This window comes from Hydra vulgaris, chromosome 04, assembly GCF_038396675.1.
Source record: "Hydra vulgaris chromosome 04, alternate assembly HydraT2T_AEP".
Taxonomy (NCBI): domain Eukaryota; kingdom Metazoa; phylum Cnidaria; class Hydrozoa; order Anthoathecata; family Hydridae; genus Hydra; species Hydra vulgaris.
Genome location: NC_088923.1, coordinates 12,464,952 through 12,482,519, shown reverse-complemented (window position 1 = coordinate 12,482,519; position 17,568 = coordinate 12,464,952). Strand labels below are relative to the sequence as shown.

The following is a 17,568-nucleotide window of genomic DNA, read 5'->3' as shown; positions in this document are numbered from 1 at the left end:
CTATTTGCAAATGTAATAAGTTATATATATATATATATATATATATATATATATATATATATATATATATATATATATATATATATATATATATACATATATATATATATATATTTATGTATATATATATATATATATATATATATATATATATATATATATATATATTTTATATATATATATATTTATATATATATATATATTTATATATAGGCCTTGTTTTAAAGTGTAAACTCAAGCGCTAATGTACGCGCTTTAATGTAATTTAACGTAAGCGGTTAGCCATTTTTATTGTTTTTAAATATTTAAACAACTCTAAAGATATCATTTAAGCGGTAAGATAAAAAAAGTAATTAATGTTATGTAAAAAAGTAATTAATGTTATTATAAAGTTTGAATGTTTATATAAAATCAATTACATAAAAAAATTTGCATAAAAATTATGTTTGATATTCGTGCTATTTGCAAATGTAATAAGTTAAATAAAAAATGTTATTTTTATTATTGTAACTTTTCCATCAAAAATGTTCATCAAAAGAAGAATGTGGTAGTGATTTAGTGGTAGAGCGGTAGTCATATGCGGTATTGGTGTAGTGAATGCGGTAGTGGTGTAGTGGTAGATGCGGTAGTTGTATGTGGTAGTGGTGTAGTGGTAGAGCGCTCGCTTCATTAGCAAGAGGTTCCATGTTCGATCCCCACTATGTCCCTAGTAGTACCGCACTCAACTTATTATTTTGCGCAGTGGCCTTGTTTGTCAAAGTTCGTGTTTGGGAGTTATAGAGTTGAGAGAGGGTTATAACCACAATTAAGTAGACTCCTTGTCTGTAGTGGCCTTCTGGGCCTTGGGGAGGTGAATTAACAAAAACAAAAACAAAAACAAAAAAACAAAACAAAAAAATGTTATTATGATGCTTAAAAAAGTTATCATAAAAAAAACATTAAAAAAACTTTTATTTATTATCTTACAATAGCAAGAATATTTATTTAGACAATTTCTCATAACAAACAATAACAAAAATAATTTACCAAATTTTTTTAAAAAACTAAAAAACAAAACAAGTATTTTTTAGCTAAAAAATAGCTCACATTAAATTTTATTTTAGCGTAATTTTTGATATTTTAATTTTTTGTTTGTTTGTTTGTTTGCTTTGAACTAATAATTGATTTTATCAAAAAAATGAAAAAATATTACTGCAATCTTTAAACAGCATTTTATAAATAGTTTATTTTTTTGTAATTAAAAAAACAACTTCTTTATGAATATTACTCTATTATTAATTTTTTTGCTTAAATTTATGCTTGAAGCTATATAGCTCTTCCAATGTCTTCATTTATTTTTTCTAATATTTATTTTGCGAAAAAATAGTTGTTTAGAAAAATAATATTTCATAGAAGTTATATCAGGTTTATATAATTAACAGATTGTGCAATATCAAAAAGTGAAAATAGAAATTTCCTTATAATTTAGAAAGATTTTTGAATAAAAAAATTATTTAGATAAAAAAAAAATTGATTCTTTTTCCTCGATTTTTCTTCCTCCTTTTCTATTTTTTACAAAAAAATAAATTCCTTGAAAACATGTTATAACTTATAACACTACATAAAAAATATTCATAAAGTGTACATATAACTTTTTTGCCTTAAGGCAAGTGAAAGCACAACAGTATATATTTTTCAATAAACGGTACTTGGAAACTTAAATCTTCGTTTGTCACAAAAAAGCGCTGGTAAACAGGGATTATATTTTTCCAGATATTTCCGGAATTCCAAAACGTTTTCCATACATACAAGTTTAGGTTTATAATTTTGTAATGCATTAAATAATTTATTATTATTGTAATATATTTTTTTTAAAGCTTTTTCACTCATCACTCATACAAAAAATTAAGAAAAAAATTGGAAACAACTCTGCTAAGAGCAAAATTAAGTGGAAAATAGGGGGAAATATATTCTGTAAATTTTACCCAAACAATTTTCCAGATTTAAGTAATTAACTTGAGTTTTTTTTCTTTGCAACAAGTAATTTTTTGTTTATAACTAATTTTTGTTTATAACTTTGTTTATAACTTCAAATCATTAGTTGCTAAGTTACAATTTTAAGAAATATTAAAAAAAATATATTAAGGTATTTTAATTCATTTATACAAATGTCAAGAAAAGAAAGCAATTAATTTATGTTAAATAATAATAAAAAGTGTAATATTAAGTTTAATTTTTAAATATTAAAAAACAAAGCAAAAAATTAAAACAAAATAGACATTCCTAAATATAGTACATATAGAAAATAACACTCCTAGATTTGTTTTTCTTAATTATCAAAATAAACTTGTTTTGCAGTAATTTATTTTATTGCGGTAGTTGAAAAAGTTAATGTCCTTAAATAAAAAAATAATAAAGATAATTTTATGACGTCAAAATCATGAGGAACTAATGTGCTAAGCCATTTTTTACTTAAAACAAGGCCTGATATATATAAATATATATTTATATGTATATATATATATATATATATATATATATATATATATATATATATATATATATATATATATATATATATATATATATATATATATATATATATATATATATATATATATATATATATATATATATATATATATATATATATATATATATTTATATATATATATTTATTTTTTATTTTTTATTTTTTTATTTTATAAATCTTTATTTAAAATTGATTAGCATTACAAGTAATGAATTGTACAATTTTTTCTGTCCTTTAATATCAATAGTTTGCTAAGACTACAGGGGAGGAATATTATTTATGCATCGAAAAGGCAGTAGAGCTTCCAATATTGCTTGGGAGGTAGAGGTCACTGACGCCATCACGAAGGATTCGGAGGTATTTTTGAATAAAAGTTTTCTGGTAAGTAGTTGTTTTTGCGGTGTTAGGAGCATACGGGAATCTATTAGGGTTTCTGCTGTTGGTTTGAGTTAAATTAGTAGTTATAGGATGGCATGGGTCTGCAAGGATCTTTTTGAGTGTATTAATACAGATTCTGTCAAGTAACTCTTCAATGTCGAAAATAATATTGAAGCTGCTTGAATTGGTTACATCAATTCCAATAATTTGTAGGGCATTTTTATGAAAATGTTGGATCTCTCTTTTTGCAGCAGCACTGCACGAAGTAAGAATAGGAGCACTATATATAAAGTGGCTAATAGCGTAAGATCGGTAGACCTGTAAAAGGTTTGGCTGAGTGTGACCAATTTGCTTAAGACGTCTGAGCAGATATGGTATTGATTTTATATTGTTATGAACTTTTGTCCATTGTTCATCCCAATCAATATTCTCATTGAGCATGATTCCAAGATATTTGTGGCTGCTGACTATTTCAAGTTCAGTGTTATTGAGTACAATGGGTGGTAAAGCTTGAATTTCGGAGCATCTGGGAATAATTCTTATGATTTTACATTTCGGGCCATTAAGTTTCATTCCATTTACCTTTGACCAAAGAGCGACGCCATCAACAATGGATTGAGGCAGGTTGGTAGGAAATTTATCATTAATTATATAGGTCAGTATGTCATCAGCATATTTTTCGAGGATGGTTTCAGGTGGAAGATAGACGTTAATGTCGGAAATAAATAGAATGAACAGGATTGGACCTAGAACACTACCCTGAAGTACACCTGCTTCGATACATTTCCAGTCAGTGGTGTGATCATTTGTTTTAATTCTTTGTTGACGATTAGATAAGTAAGCTGCGATCCAAGAGGTGAGCCAGCTAGGTAGAATGTTCACTAACTTTAACAGTAACTTGTCATGACTGACAAGATCAAAAGCTTTTTCGAAATCAAAGAATATTGCATAAATTGATTTGTTGTTATCTTTTGCATGACTCCAGTCTTCTATAATTTGAATAATAGCGTCCATCGTACTTCGGCCTGGAAGGAAACCGAACTGTTTGTTAGAGACCCATATGTGCTTGGTGTGATGGACAATGAATATGGTAATAATACGTTCAAAAACTTTACATAATGCGGATGTAATGGCAATTGGCCGATAGTCATTAGACGATTGTGGGTTAGAAATTTTTGGAATCGGTGTTATGTTTGCTGATTTCCATTGGTCAGGTAGGTAACTGTTTTCTATAAGGCGGTTGAATAAGATGCAGAGTGATGAGGCGATTTCAAAGCGAGCAGATTTGAGTAAAAACGGAGAGAGATCATCTGGTCCTGAGGAACCTGGTTTGAGTTTGCTGAGTTGGTTGACAATGTTATTAAGGGTAAAAATGGGGGTAGTAGGCGGGTTTGCCTCTCGTTTAATGAAGCATGAGAGGCTGGGTTGTTTCTTGCCAGTCCAAACACTTTGAAAATGATCATTTAATTGATTTGCTAGTGTCTCAGAGATAGGGGTTGTGATTTTACCTTTATCAGCAAGACTGATTTCACGCCAAAAATCTGTTTTTCCAGTAGTGAAACGCCTGTTATAGATTCTCTTTCTTTTGGTAATTAGTTTACTAATTCGATTTGCAAGTGCTTTCCACTCTTTGTAGTACCCGGAGAAAAAGAGTTGTTGACGCTCTTTTATAAGGCCTTGAATAAGTTGTGTCATCCAAGGCTTAGGGTTAACGAGCGTTGTTGTTTTTAGAGGTTGGCAGATGTCTTGGGCAGAGAGTATAGAATGATAAAAGTTGTTGCAAGCAACTTGTATTTCATACGGTGAATCAACTAAGATTTCAATATTGGTAGATCGTATCAGTGCAACAGTGTCAGCAATTCTACCTGACCGGTAAACAACCTTGTGGGGAACCGGGCGAGTAGATTTATAGAGATTTAGAGGAGGTTGACTAACTACAACAAGGTGATCTGAATTACCAAAACTAGGAAGAGTATTCGACACATAGCATTTAGGGGCGTTACTCAAGATGATGTCAAGAATAGATGTTTTTCTGGTGGAGTGTGTGTTGAGATGAATGAGTTGGTGAGAACGACAAATAAAGTCAGTAGGGCAGCCATTTAGATCCCCTGCAAGAAATATTAGTGGTTTATTGCCGATTGTGCAACGAGTTATGGCTGGTTCAATGAGTTGTGCAAGTTGATAAGATGCATTGCGCTGCTCACTTTTAGACCAAACCGGGATATAGGCACATATAACTAGGCAAGAAGAGTATCCTCGGGGGAGTATTTTTGGGTACACACGAGCGATTGTTAGTTCGATTTCTTGTTTAGGCACCAAGTTAAACGAGTAGTCTGTAGTTAATTTTATTTTTTCTATTTTATCTGAGTATTTTTTGTTTATAAATATAGCAGTACCACCACCCATGCGATCTTGACGTTCATTGCTTATGCAAGTGTAATTATTATTGATTTGAGAAAGAATAATTTGCTTACCGCTGTGGTTAAGCCAGGTTTCAGTTAAACAGGCAATGTCAATGTTGGTATCTATGAGAAATTGATTAAAAATCTCAATTTTGTTACAGAGTGAGCGCATATTAGTAGTACAGATGGTTGGTAAGCGATTGGTGTTGAGATTAATGCTAGTTAGTTGGGGTGGAGCGAGAAGTAAGGGCACCGCGGATCTTGATGATTGCTCCATCGCGAATGCCCCAGTGAAAGGGTGCATCAGGATTATCATTACGTAGTTTATCATTACGAATGTTGCGGTCTTTGCGTAGTTGGTACTCAAGTTCTCTTTCAGCAGGAGACAAGTCAGGACTGACTCTGTATGTCTTGAAATTCTCATGTGTAACGAGTTTGCGAGAGTTTATCAGAGCTAATTTTTTGTTAGTAATGTTTTTGAGTTCTACAACAATAGGCCGACAATTTGATGCTTTTTTTGTGTTAAGACGCTTGGAGAAACTAACATCATCATTGGTAAGGCCTATAACATTTAGGATCTCTGTGATGCAGGGTAACACTGATGGTGGTGTTTGGGTGACATTTGCTACGGCCACTGGTTCTGGGACACCAAATATTATTATATTCTTTTCACGTTTAGCTGCTTGCTTTAATTCGACAAGGACTTGACCGATTTGTGGCGATGAGTTTGGCTTGTTTCTGACAATATTACTCCAGGATGGCTGGTGTGGGCTTGATTGGGTGGCTAGTTGAGAGTTGATTTTGGTTTCAATAACTGCTAATTTCTGTTTAAGTGTTTTTATTTGGTTGGCTTGCAGGTTGATAGTAGCTTTCTGTTCTGAAATGATGTTAAGAAGCTCCATCATCCAGATATCGAGGTGTGCGATAGACGGTGCTATGTTTTTATTGGCTGAGTAACCATTTGAATCAATTTTATTAACCATAATACCTTGCACAGAATGAAGTAATGTTAAAGTATGGGCTTTCTTTATATTGCTATGATGGTTAGAGGGCTACCACCCTGAATAACAGTGGATTACCTCCCAGTTGAGATATATTTAAATATATATTATACCTTATTACACAGGGACTTATTAACACAAATACTGAAGAAGTTTAGATGTGTTTTTTTCCGTGATATATATATATATATAAGGCTTGGACAGGAGTGGCAGACAATCGAGCGCTATTGCTGACCACATAAATTGCGTTAGTTAATTGCGATAAGTATTGCGTTAGTTAATTGCGGTAGTGGTGTAGTGGTAGAGCGCTCGCTTCAGAAGCGAGAGGTTCCGAGTTTGATCACCACCATGTCCCTGGTAGTACCGCGCTCAACTTGTTTCTCCGCGCAGCGGCCTTGTTTGTCAAGGTTCGTGTTTCGGAGTTATAGAGTTAAGAGAGGGTTATAACCACAATTAAGTAGCCTCCTCATCTGTAGTGACCTTCTGGGCCTTTGGGAGGTGAAATAACAAAAAAAAAAAAAAAAATGAATGATTTTTTTTGTTGAAGACATTACCACATCTGTTTAGATGTTTTAGAAATGATTTTAGAAATGCGCTGAAAAAAGAAATGCAAAGCTAAACTTGAACTAGGAAGAAAATTAAAAAAAGAAAAAAACTAAAGAAAAAAGAAAAACAATTCTTCACAAGAAAGAAAGTTTAAACACTTAAAACTCAAAAAAGTCTTTAAAACTTATCTTTTGAAATGTTTTAAAAGTATAATATATATATATATATATATATATATATATATATATATATATATATATATATATATATATATATATTAGGGTTGTCCAGGATATAGTATGAAGTGTCAAACCGTTGTGAAGTGAAGTTTTTCCCATTATACTATCAATACTATGTCTAAAAATAATTTTTACAGATTTTTGATAAGTGATCACGAGGTCCCTCAAAGCCTCCGAATGTGAACTTTTAGATCAAAAATCAAATCTTTAGATCAAAAATTTAAATCAAATTCAAAACATAAAATGCTATAATTCCATAAATGTAAAAACATAATTTAACCAAAATCATATATTTAACAAAAATTTAATCAGATCTGCAAAAACAGCAAGTTGATGTTACATTTAATATTTTAACTTAAAAAAAAGAATATTTTGGTCAGTTTTGTGACTAAATATAACAAAAAGTGAAGGTCTTTACAGTCTTTACTTTAAAATTTAATAATTTACTTGAAAAGTGTTGAGTCTGTTATACTCAACACACTCATATAGTACTTAGTTTTACACTACAGTTTCATAAATTTTATCAAAACTGAAATATAACTTTATATATCTGTGCTGCTTGACACCCAGCAACAACCATGCCCTTTGCTCATTATCAGTTGTGATAATTGTAACAAAATCCAAGATTAACTTGGCACCACGCTCCACTGCATTGTTGACAACTTTAACTGTACAAACAAATTGTTCTGCAATTCTAAAAGCCTGGTCTGAATTCTACTGCTCCATTGGTTTAGAAAGCCAACCAGTGCTCACTTTCAAAATATGGAACAACAAATGAGATTCAGGCCCAATCAAACTTGTCAAAGTTGTTTCATGACCAATTTTTTTGAATACCGGTTTACCAAGACGGAAGTTTTTTGGTATTGGAGTCAAAGCAATTGATCCGGCATTTCTTTCTTTAGTGCATGTGTCATCAAAGGATGTTTACTAAATAATGCAAAGGGGACATCTTCTGGCAAGTACCATTGAAGATTATAGAGTTTATTAACGCCACCAATATCTTTGTCAACACTTCTTAAATCAATCATGTCATGTATAAACTGGAGGTCATTCATAAGTGCATCCGCTCCCCATGATGTTTCCATCCATGCAGGAGTGTAGAAATGAGCCCAAAATCCATTCACATGCATGAGCTTAGCAACCATGTCATCATACCGCATCTGTTTGGAAAACATATACATCTTTACAGCATATGTTTTTGACCATCTAATGTGCTTGATGCATAACCCCTGGTTTGAGAAAGTGGGTGCCACATGGGTAGGAGGGTAGGGTGTATGTTTTATGTTTAACAACTATTTATTTTCAGTTTCCGGTACTTTGTATTGATTGATCTTTATCCAAGTTTGACCATGCATCTTCAAATTTTGCAAACAGTTTGTTTTCCAGGACTAAAATGACACCAAACAATAGCTTCTATACAGCACCAACAACAAGTTCGAAAATATGATGGCGACAAGCTAACTTTCTATCTAGACTTGCTTCCATTAACTTAGCAGCTCACTTGTATCCCACTATTGCTAGCAGTTGTATCAAACTCTAGAGCTATAACTCTAACTGGCAGATCACAAGCTTATAGCAGATCAAGCAATGCTTCAGCTTGAGTTGCTTCTTGTGAGTTAACTAGAGAAGGTACACCTAATAATTCCCCTTCCTTGTATTCCAGAGAAAGAAGAATTACAAGTCAATTATATGTGTCTCCTAGCATATCTTTTAAAAGCTTATCATTCTAATACAAAGCACCATATTGGGGAAGGTTCTGTTTCACTGTCTCCATGTCACTTTCTGTAATCTTTTGACAATTGAGCATTCTTGTTCTCTGAATCGTAGATTTTTATATGTCAAAATCTTCAAGATTGCCTCCAACAGCTTTTATTAATGCTGATATAATCATTATCATTTGATTGTCTGACAACTTGAGACAATCAGCAGCACTGGTTGTTTGGTCACATAGAATTATTTTCTTAGGTAGCTTAAGAGTTACATATTCATCTTGAGTTGTTCTTCCTTTGTTTTTCATCAAACTCTGCCATTAATTCTAAATTTTCATAACATCAAACATGCAATTCTGTCTGTATTTAGTTTTTATGTGTGCCATATTCCAAAAAACAAGGGTTGCATCAGCTCCAGCATAAGCAATATCGCCACTCTTCTCTTTATTTTTAACAATTTCTGGATTGTTCTTTAGAAATAAGATATATTTCATAATTTGCCTAGTTTAGTTTGGCCCCATTAATTGATGTTGAAGGATGATCAATTAACAAGAAATCAGTTAATTTTCTTGTCACTGGTCTGTTTGGAGTACTTTTATGTGAGCTAGGAGTACTAGTATTACTTATTGTCTTACCTTGATTAAGTGGATCCTCTTTTGGTTCTTCATACTTTTCAGCCCTCGGAATTAGGGTCGGCATTCGGCAATGTAACAAACTGCCAACCTAAAAGTGTTTGAGGTTGGCAAAAAATCACCGACCTTGTGTCTATATTTTACCATAACTACTTTGTGTCAAAACGACATCTAACAAATTGAGGTCAGTAATTTATTGCCGACCTCAATTTGTTCCGAGTTCGAGAGTTGATATATACTCACACAGTTAGAGGGTTGATATATACACACACAATTATTAGTTAACAATATATTTTTACCCTTTTCAGTTTATGTTCATTAAGTAATAATATTTTAAATCATATTAAAATTAGATAAAAATATTTGTTTGAAGTTATTTAGAACATAGAATAAAATAATTTTTTTTATTTTTTAGTAACAGACACTATGTTTTAAAATCTACTGAAATTTTTTAGATTTGGTTTATTTTTTATTAAATTTATTTTTTATTTTATTTTAAAATCTAAAAAATAATTTTATTAAAATTAAATTTTAGATTTTGGTTTGTTTGATACTCAAAAACGTTTTAGCGTAGAAATTCCCTCATATTCATATAATTGGGACACAATAAATATAATATATGATCTCACAGAATCTGAAATGAATTCAGGCTTTACTGTAGGTTAATTTATATAATTATTTATTTTTTTAATTACTTTTTTGTTTTGTTTTGAAGCACAATATAAAGTTACACTTACATTTTGAAATGTAAGTATTTTTTTGTAATGAATTTTATTTTAACTACATATATATATATATATATATATATATATATATATATATATATATATATATATATATATATATATATATATATATATATATATATATATATATATATATGTATAATATATATGTGTATATATTATACTGGATATATATTATACAGCAGTATAATATATATGTGTATATATTATACTGCTGATTTAGGTGAGCAGTGTGATGTCATACTGAAATAGCCTGCTGCCGGGGGCCTCAGTACATACATCGACTGACAAATAGCCTGACTTGCAGCGGAGTGCTGCCACATCGACTGAGGGTTTGGCATGGGGCCGCAATCTTTTCATTCATTATTCTTCGTTTTTTTCTTCTTTTTTGAAAAACCTTATCAATTTAGATAAGCAAAAAAAGTGAGCAAATGCTTACATAAAATGCTCTAATATATATATATATATATATATATATATATATATATATATATATATATATATATATATATATATATATATATATATATATATATATATATATATATATATATATATATATATATATATATATATATATATATATATATTAGTATTATTATTATTATTTTTGTTATTATTATTGTTATTATTATTATTATTATTGTTATTATTATTATTATTATTATTATTATAGTTAATAGTTTTTTCATCCACAATCCAAATGTCTGCATGTATTCTATGCTTTAAATTGACAGTTAAAAGAGTTTTTGTAAAAAGTGCAAAAATTTACCTTACATAATGTAATATTTTAATTCTGATAAACATTTTTTTTTGTTCATGACCAGGAATTTCATTATTTGAAAATTTGACATCAACACTTAACATCTTGTGTAAGACATGGCATGTCATCAATTTGCCTCTCTTCAATGTTGTTTGTGCAAGTAATTTTTTTAATGAAGAGTCATTTTGATAGCATTTATTTTTTAAACAGAAAACTCTATGTATTGTAAAGAATGGTCATCTAACAAACAAAGACCGTTAGATGAATATTTTTTTTTTACAAATCAGTTTGTAGAAAAAATTCAAAAGTTTCAAATAACTACTTTTTGGTTAAAAAAAGTTAATTAACCGTTTCGTTGTTTGTTTGTTCAACAATAAAATTGCATCTTATTTCTTTTCTGTATTGAATATTGCATTCTTTTGTTTGCAAGTCAGCTTCACCTGATTTTAAATTTTGAATTACCAAGAATCATTCCTTGAAGACATTCAGCGGTGTTTCCAGAAAGAATAACAGCAAGTCTATTAAACAGTTTCTCTTCAATCTTTCTGAAAAAATTTTTTATTCTAGAGAATAGCTGCGTTAGGGTGTTTCATATTTTATCAACATTTGAAATTGAACTTGCGAATCGATTTATAAATTTACTATTTATATTAAAATAAGTTTGAGCAAAAAAAAAAAGTATATATATATATATAATTTTTAGGGTCCCCGCAGTTTGATTTTGGGCAAAAATGTTGGGTGTTTTAAACATGTTGAAAAGATTAAGAAATTATTTTACAGAATCTTCTGCAATTGGTTAAAAAATTTTCTTTACAAAAACCTTTTAAAAAATTTTATAATTCGGTGGCGTATTTTATAACTCGGAGGCGTTTCTTAATTTTTTTAACATTAATTTAACATGCTCTTTTTATCTAATTAAAATTCAATCTAACATATATTATTTAAAAGAATAAAAAATTTTATAGGATAAATTTTTAGGTCCCTGTCTGGCGTTTAAAACACCCAAAGATTTTAGTTTAAAGTATGTTTGCATGCAATAATCAATCTTTATATATGTCTTTATTGATAAAACACTGTGTAAGATTAAAAAAAAAATTGATTAGTGGTTTACTACTAATTTATTATTGCTCATTTTAAGAACATTGAGCACTCTACCAAAACATTCTTGAATGTACCAGAACATTTTGAAAGTTTTTTAAATATTATGGAAAGTTACAACTAATATATCAGTTATTTAGAAAGTTATATTTGCATTAGTTTATGCATTTGTTTCTTTTAATAAAACAATACAGTTAGAGGCATAAAATACATTATAGGGTACATTAGGGATGTAGATGAAAAAAGTTTATACATGTAATTATACCATAGAGACTCAATATACCTGAAAAAATACAGAATAGAAATACAGAAATAGAAACACTCACTTTTTTTAAATAACTTATATATACACACATAACTTGCACAGTTATGCATTAATTTAATTGCTTATGTATATATATATATATATATATATATATATATATATATATATATATATATATATATATATATATATATATATATATAAAATATCAAATATCATTTTAGTTTGACCTTCAAACAACAAACACCTTTACAAGATTTGATGATCTCTGCATTTATCAAAGTAAATATCTTTATTTATTCTAATTACTATCATCATTATTATCATCATCAAGTTGACTACAAATTATTTTTATATAATAATAAAAAGTCATTTGTTATATAATGATATAGAAAATATTTAAATAATCATTTGTTTATATTATATCAGGCAAATATTGGAAATTAGAATATATCATTAACAGAAGATTATTGATATACTCTAACCTCCAATATTTACCTGTTAGTACTAGATTCAGCTTTTCATTCTTTTAAGAAGCAAGTTTTAATTTCTTTATCTTAGTAGTAGTGTTTTTCTCTTATTATGAAAAAACGTAAAGTATTGTTTTGTAGGTGTTATGTTAAAAATAGTTTAAATCTGAACCAAAATACATGCAACAAATTATTATAGTAAAATTGTTACTATGATGAGTATTAGGGCAGAGCTTATTTTAGTGAAAAAAATTTTTTTTTTTAATTTTGATGGTCGTACCCTTTCAAGTTGTTCCTTTCAAGTAGAAAACACTCCCATAAAAATTTTAGCAAAAAATATTTATATTTAGGATTAGCTCAAGTGCTCCAAAGTTTTAAAAGTTTTGAAAAATTTGACAGATTAAGAATAAATTAACGATTTTTTTTTATTTCTTGTTACATCACAGTAATCATTAAATGTTATAATTTTTGACAATCATTGATTAAACATAAACAAATTTAATAAGTTTATTAATTTCACAAACTATAATTTTGAGATAATACAACTTCATGTCGTATGAGTATTGTGTAAAATATGTAATTATTGTCATGTTATACAATATAAAATTTTTGATTAAAAATATGAACTTTAAAATTAATTAACAATAACTCTTGAGTTTAAATGTTCTACTCTTTTGCTTGCTTCTTTGCCAAAGTTTGCTTTTGGCTGTCTGGGTAGGCTCGACGATGTTCTTCCACAACTTGTACTTATACTCCTAGATTAGTGCGACTCCTCATTCTGCATGATCGTTTACCACTTTCAACAATTTTACCACCTCTGTTGCTTGTTTGAAATCGTCACATTCATTCCATAATTCAGGATCAACATTTAGAAATCCATCTGGTAATTCCATTATTGAAAAGAATTTCATAGATTTGGAAATGACAAAATCTTCCAAATTCTTGTTTTTAATACATCCATTGGAACACTAAGTCGTTTTGTGGTTGAACTGACCTGATTATCAAAGAATGCTAAACCCACAAGTTCAGGCGACAAATACCATAAATGATTGGATAGCTTGATTGATGTAATTTTCGCAATTGCTGGATGGATGGTCGAGTACTTCAGCAAAGATTTCATCAACGTCAAATCGCTGTATTGAGCATTTTCAGCTAGTGGGGCTGTGATCCATATTTCAGGTAGACACGAACCGTAAATACACAAACATCACGTAATCCCAGTTGTTCTGTCAGTGTTAATTTGAATTGATGTCTGAACATCCAGGATTGAGGATTGAGTTTGCCGTCCTAATGTACAACCAAAAGAATTTGAACATGAAACTCTGCTTTTATACTTGCTGATCTCTGGGCTCGATGCTCTTGCCTTTGTCAACGTATTGAGTCTCGATTTATGGCAAGGTTGTCAATATTTTGACCCAAACTTCTAGCTGTTTCAGCAATAACAAATGCAAATTTGCGGTGAGATAATTTGGTTCTGTCTAGAGCAGCTGCCAGACCTGATGTAACAACAGATTTTGTGCACCTCTTTCTTTTTACTGGAGTACAAAATGTGGTACCTCCAACTGCTCCAGTGGCACTCTCGTCTTCAGTTTCCACATTTGAACTATCTTCTTTGGATGATGAGCAACTTTCAGTTGCAGTCTGTATGTGCTGCATATCCTGTTCTTCAATTTGTTGACGCTTGAAAGCCCTTTTTTCTTTCATTGTCAAAGTTAGATCTAATCCGGCCATTGATCCTCGCCTTCCTTTCTCTCACTGTGCAAACAAGAAGTCTTTGTCTTCTTGAATGTTAATCATGCTCACAGCATTAGCATGAGCCGAATCAAATAAATCATCCAATCTGGAGATAAAAGAATCCTCTCTTGCTTGCTGAGTTGCAAATTTTCTTCCTTTGTTTTTTTTTAGTAAACACCATTCTTCAAACAATTGTTCCAGTTTTGTATGGCAATTTTGATGTTCTCTCATTGGCACTCGAGCTTTCTGCCAAAACTTAGCAATCTCATTAGCTGTAACAGACGGTGATTGTCGAATAGTTTCTTTCAGGTCAATGTGGTGATAAAAAACAAACCAAGAGCCATATGTAAAGATGGAAGCTTACTTCCTGTGAGTTCAATCACAGAATCTCCAAGTAGATGCACCTGTGTTTTAGATCTAGTTGCTACTGACATTTTTCTATATTCTAAAATAAAAAGAAGTTCACATTATTCAAAGTTAGCTTATATTGCAGAATGTATTAATTTGTTATAATAAAGAATTTCATTCAGATTACCCTGTGCATTACCATTTAATAAAATACCATTTAAGTTGATTTAACCAACCAATAAATGGGAAAGAATAAACAGGTCAGAAGGGCCAAAAAGAGAAAACAAGCTTAAAGTGCATAAAGGACCACGCAGGGTCGTAAAGAGAAAAGGGTTACACATACCCGGTAAAAGTAAATGTCTTCTCCAGTATGCCTCGCTCCCGAAGGGAGCTAGGGAGAATTGAGCTAATTTTGTCCAAATGAGCCCATATTTGGTAGTAATTATTTGTATATATAAAGGAATATAATGGGAGGGTAGGACAATCAAAATTTGAAACTTAAAAAAAATGCTCCACCCTAATGAGTATATAATATAAGAATAGCAAACAGTTATATCCTTCTAGTTTTACTAAATATCTTGGTGTATTGATTAACAATATTTTTTTTTAGTATTTTTATATTTATATATGCTAATTCAAGTTAGTTTCATACTGTGTAAAAAACTTGAATTAGCGGTATGGTTTTAATAATTTTTCATGTTTATGAAGTTATTTTTGAGAATCTTTGCTTTGCATTATTTTTATCTGATTATGGTTACTTTAATAAAAATTGGGATCATATTGGCAACTATTTTGTTAACAAATTGCTGTTATCTTAATGTTAAGATTAGAATAACGAACTTTCAGCTGTTTAATCCATACATGTAAGAGTTTTTTGAAAAAATTAAAGTTCCAACCTTTACAGCCCTAGTAAAGCTTGCTTTACTAGGGCTGTAAATATATATTATGGAAAGTTTAATGTACTATCACTTATAACTCTATTATAAATATGTATATATTTGTCTATCAATGTATGAATGTAGAATTCTTCTCCATCATAAAAAAAAATCAATAAAAAAAAAGATCTATTCTGTCCTTTTGTCATTATTATCTCTTATTATTAGAAATTTTATTTTGGTAATTTTTTTTGTCATTATTAGTGCTGCAGTTATTATTCTCATAGTTATTTTTTGTTTTTATTTTTTTTTATTACCTGCAAATTATGATTTTTTATATTATGCACTAAAAAAAATAAAGAAATTACGTTTTTTAACAGAAAATATCATTAGAAAGAGTTATAGCTCAAATAGTTGTTGATTATATCTATGTTTATAATATCATTTATTTAGTTAACAAAATTTTTTTAAGTTTTTTCCAAAAGATTATTTTATCAAATCTGGTCTTAGCACAAGTTAAAATGTACATTAGAAGTTCATTATACAAAAAACTTTTTTTTTTAGTTTGTAAAGAAAGTTATACTTTTAATGTTACTTCAAATCAATGTGAAGGTAATATTATTATTACTATTATATATATATATATATATATATATATATATATATATATACATACATACATACATACATATATATATATATATATATATATATATATATATATATATATATATATATATATATATATATATATATTGTATGTATATATATATACACATTATATATATATACATGTAGAAAATAAGGCCGGTCAATGGTCAATGACCGCTTGAAATGACTAAAAATGTTTTTTTGACTTCCCAAATGAGTTTTTGTTTCTTAGAAAATGCATATATTAAAATTTCAAAAGATCATTCAAGTTTTTAAAAAAGTGCTTAAGTTAATTTTATTGTTTACGATATGCTACTTTAATTCACTTCTTTGGCAATTATTATATTTGATGTAAACTATATCTATTAACTTTTTTGCTTCAATTATTTAAATTATATTTATTTTACTGGTGATGAAAATCGTTTTTCCTTAAATGGTTGAAGTTCTTATTCAATTAATATTTTAATAATAATAGTAATATAATAAAATAGTATATAATAATTACTGTATTTAACTAAGAAATTTTTTTCTTTGAACTGTACTTAGTTGCTTTGATGTTTTCTTCTTTAAATCTATTTATTTTTTCATAATTTTTTGCCACAAATTGCAACAAATAAATGAATGATTTATTGATACGTTTAAAGTTGCTAATTGTGTATCTGCACTTTTTTTCTATAATAGGATTCTTAAAGATAATATATATTTAGTAAAAATCTTGTTTTATGTAGCATTAGTAATTTTTATAGTAGGATTCTTAAACATAATATATATTTAGTAAAAATCTTGTTTTATGTAATATTAGTAATTTTTAGTGTTTCATAAAACAACAAAAAATTTATTAAAAAATTTTATTAACAAACTAACCCTAGCAATTTTTAAAATCATTTTAAAAAGCTAAGATATTAAATGTGCATTTTTTTAATGTCATTAACTTTAAAGAATAAAGTTCTTATTTTTTTATTATTTGAAATTGTTGTATGTAACTAAGAACATTTTCTCTTTTAATTGTACTTTGTTTGTTTTTTTATTTAATTTTTTCATTTGTATTTTTTGTAACCTTTCCTGCCATTAACTAAGTCATTGCAATGAATAAATTATTTTTAAATAAATTTGAAATTATCAATTTTCCGTTTGCACTTTTTTTGTTTGCTATGTTGTTTATATTTGAAATGAAAATTTTCCAAAAAGTTTGCAAATTT

General features: G+C 28.8%; 1 protein-coding gene across 2 annotated transcripts in view; it reads left to right on the top strand.

Annotated features, from left to right (window-relative positions):
- LOC101240045 (fibrillin-1) overlaps positions 1–17,568 on the top strand; it is a 178,117-nt gene that overhangs the window by 74,417 nt on the left and 86,132 nt on the right. For both annotated transcript variants that reach the window (XM_065795472.1, XM_065795473.1), the window contains 3 exons: positions 9,955–10,076; positions 12,516–12,573; positions 16,283–16,330. In XM_065795472.1, coding sequence (XP_065651544.1) covers positions 9,955–10,076; positions 12,516–12,573; positions 16,283–16,330 — 228 coding nt within the window. The remainder of the gene's footprint in view (positions 1–9,954; positions 10,077–12,515; positions 12,574–16,282; positions 16,331–17,568) is intronic.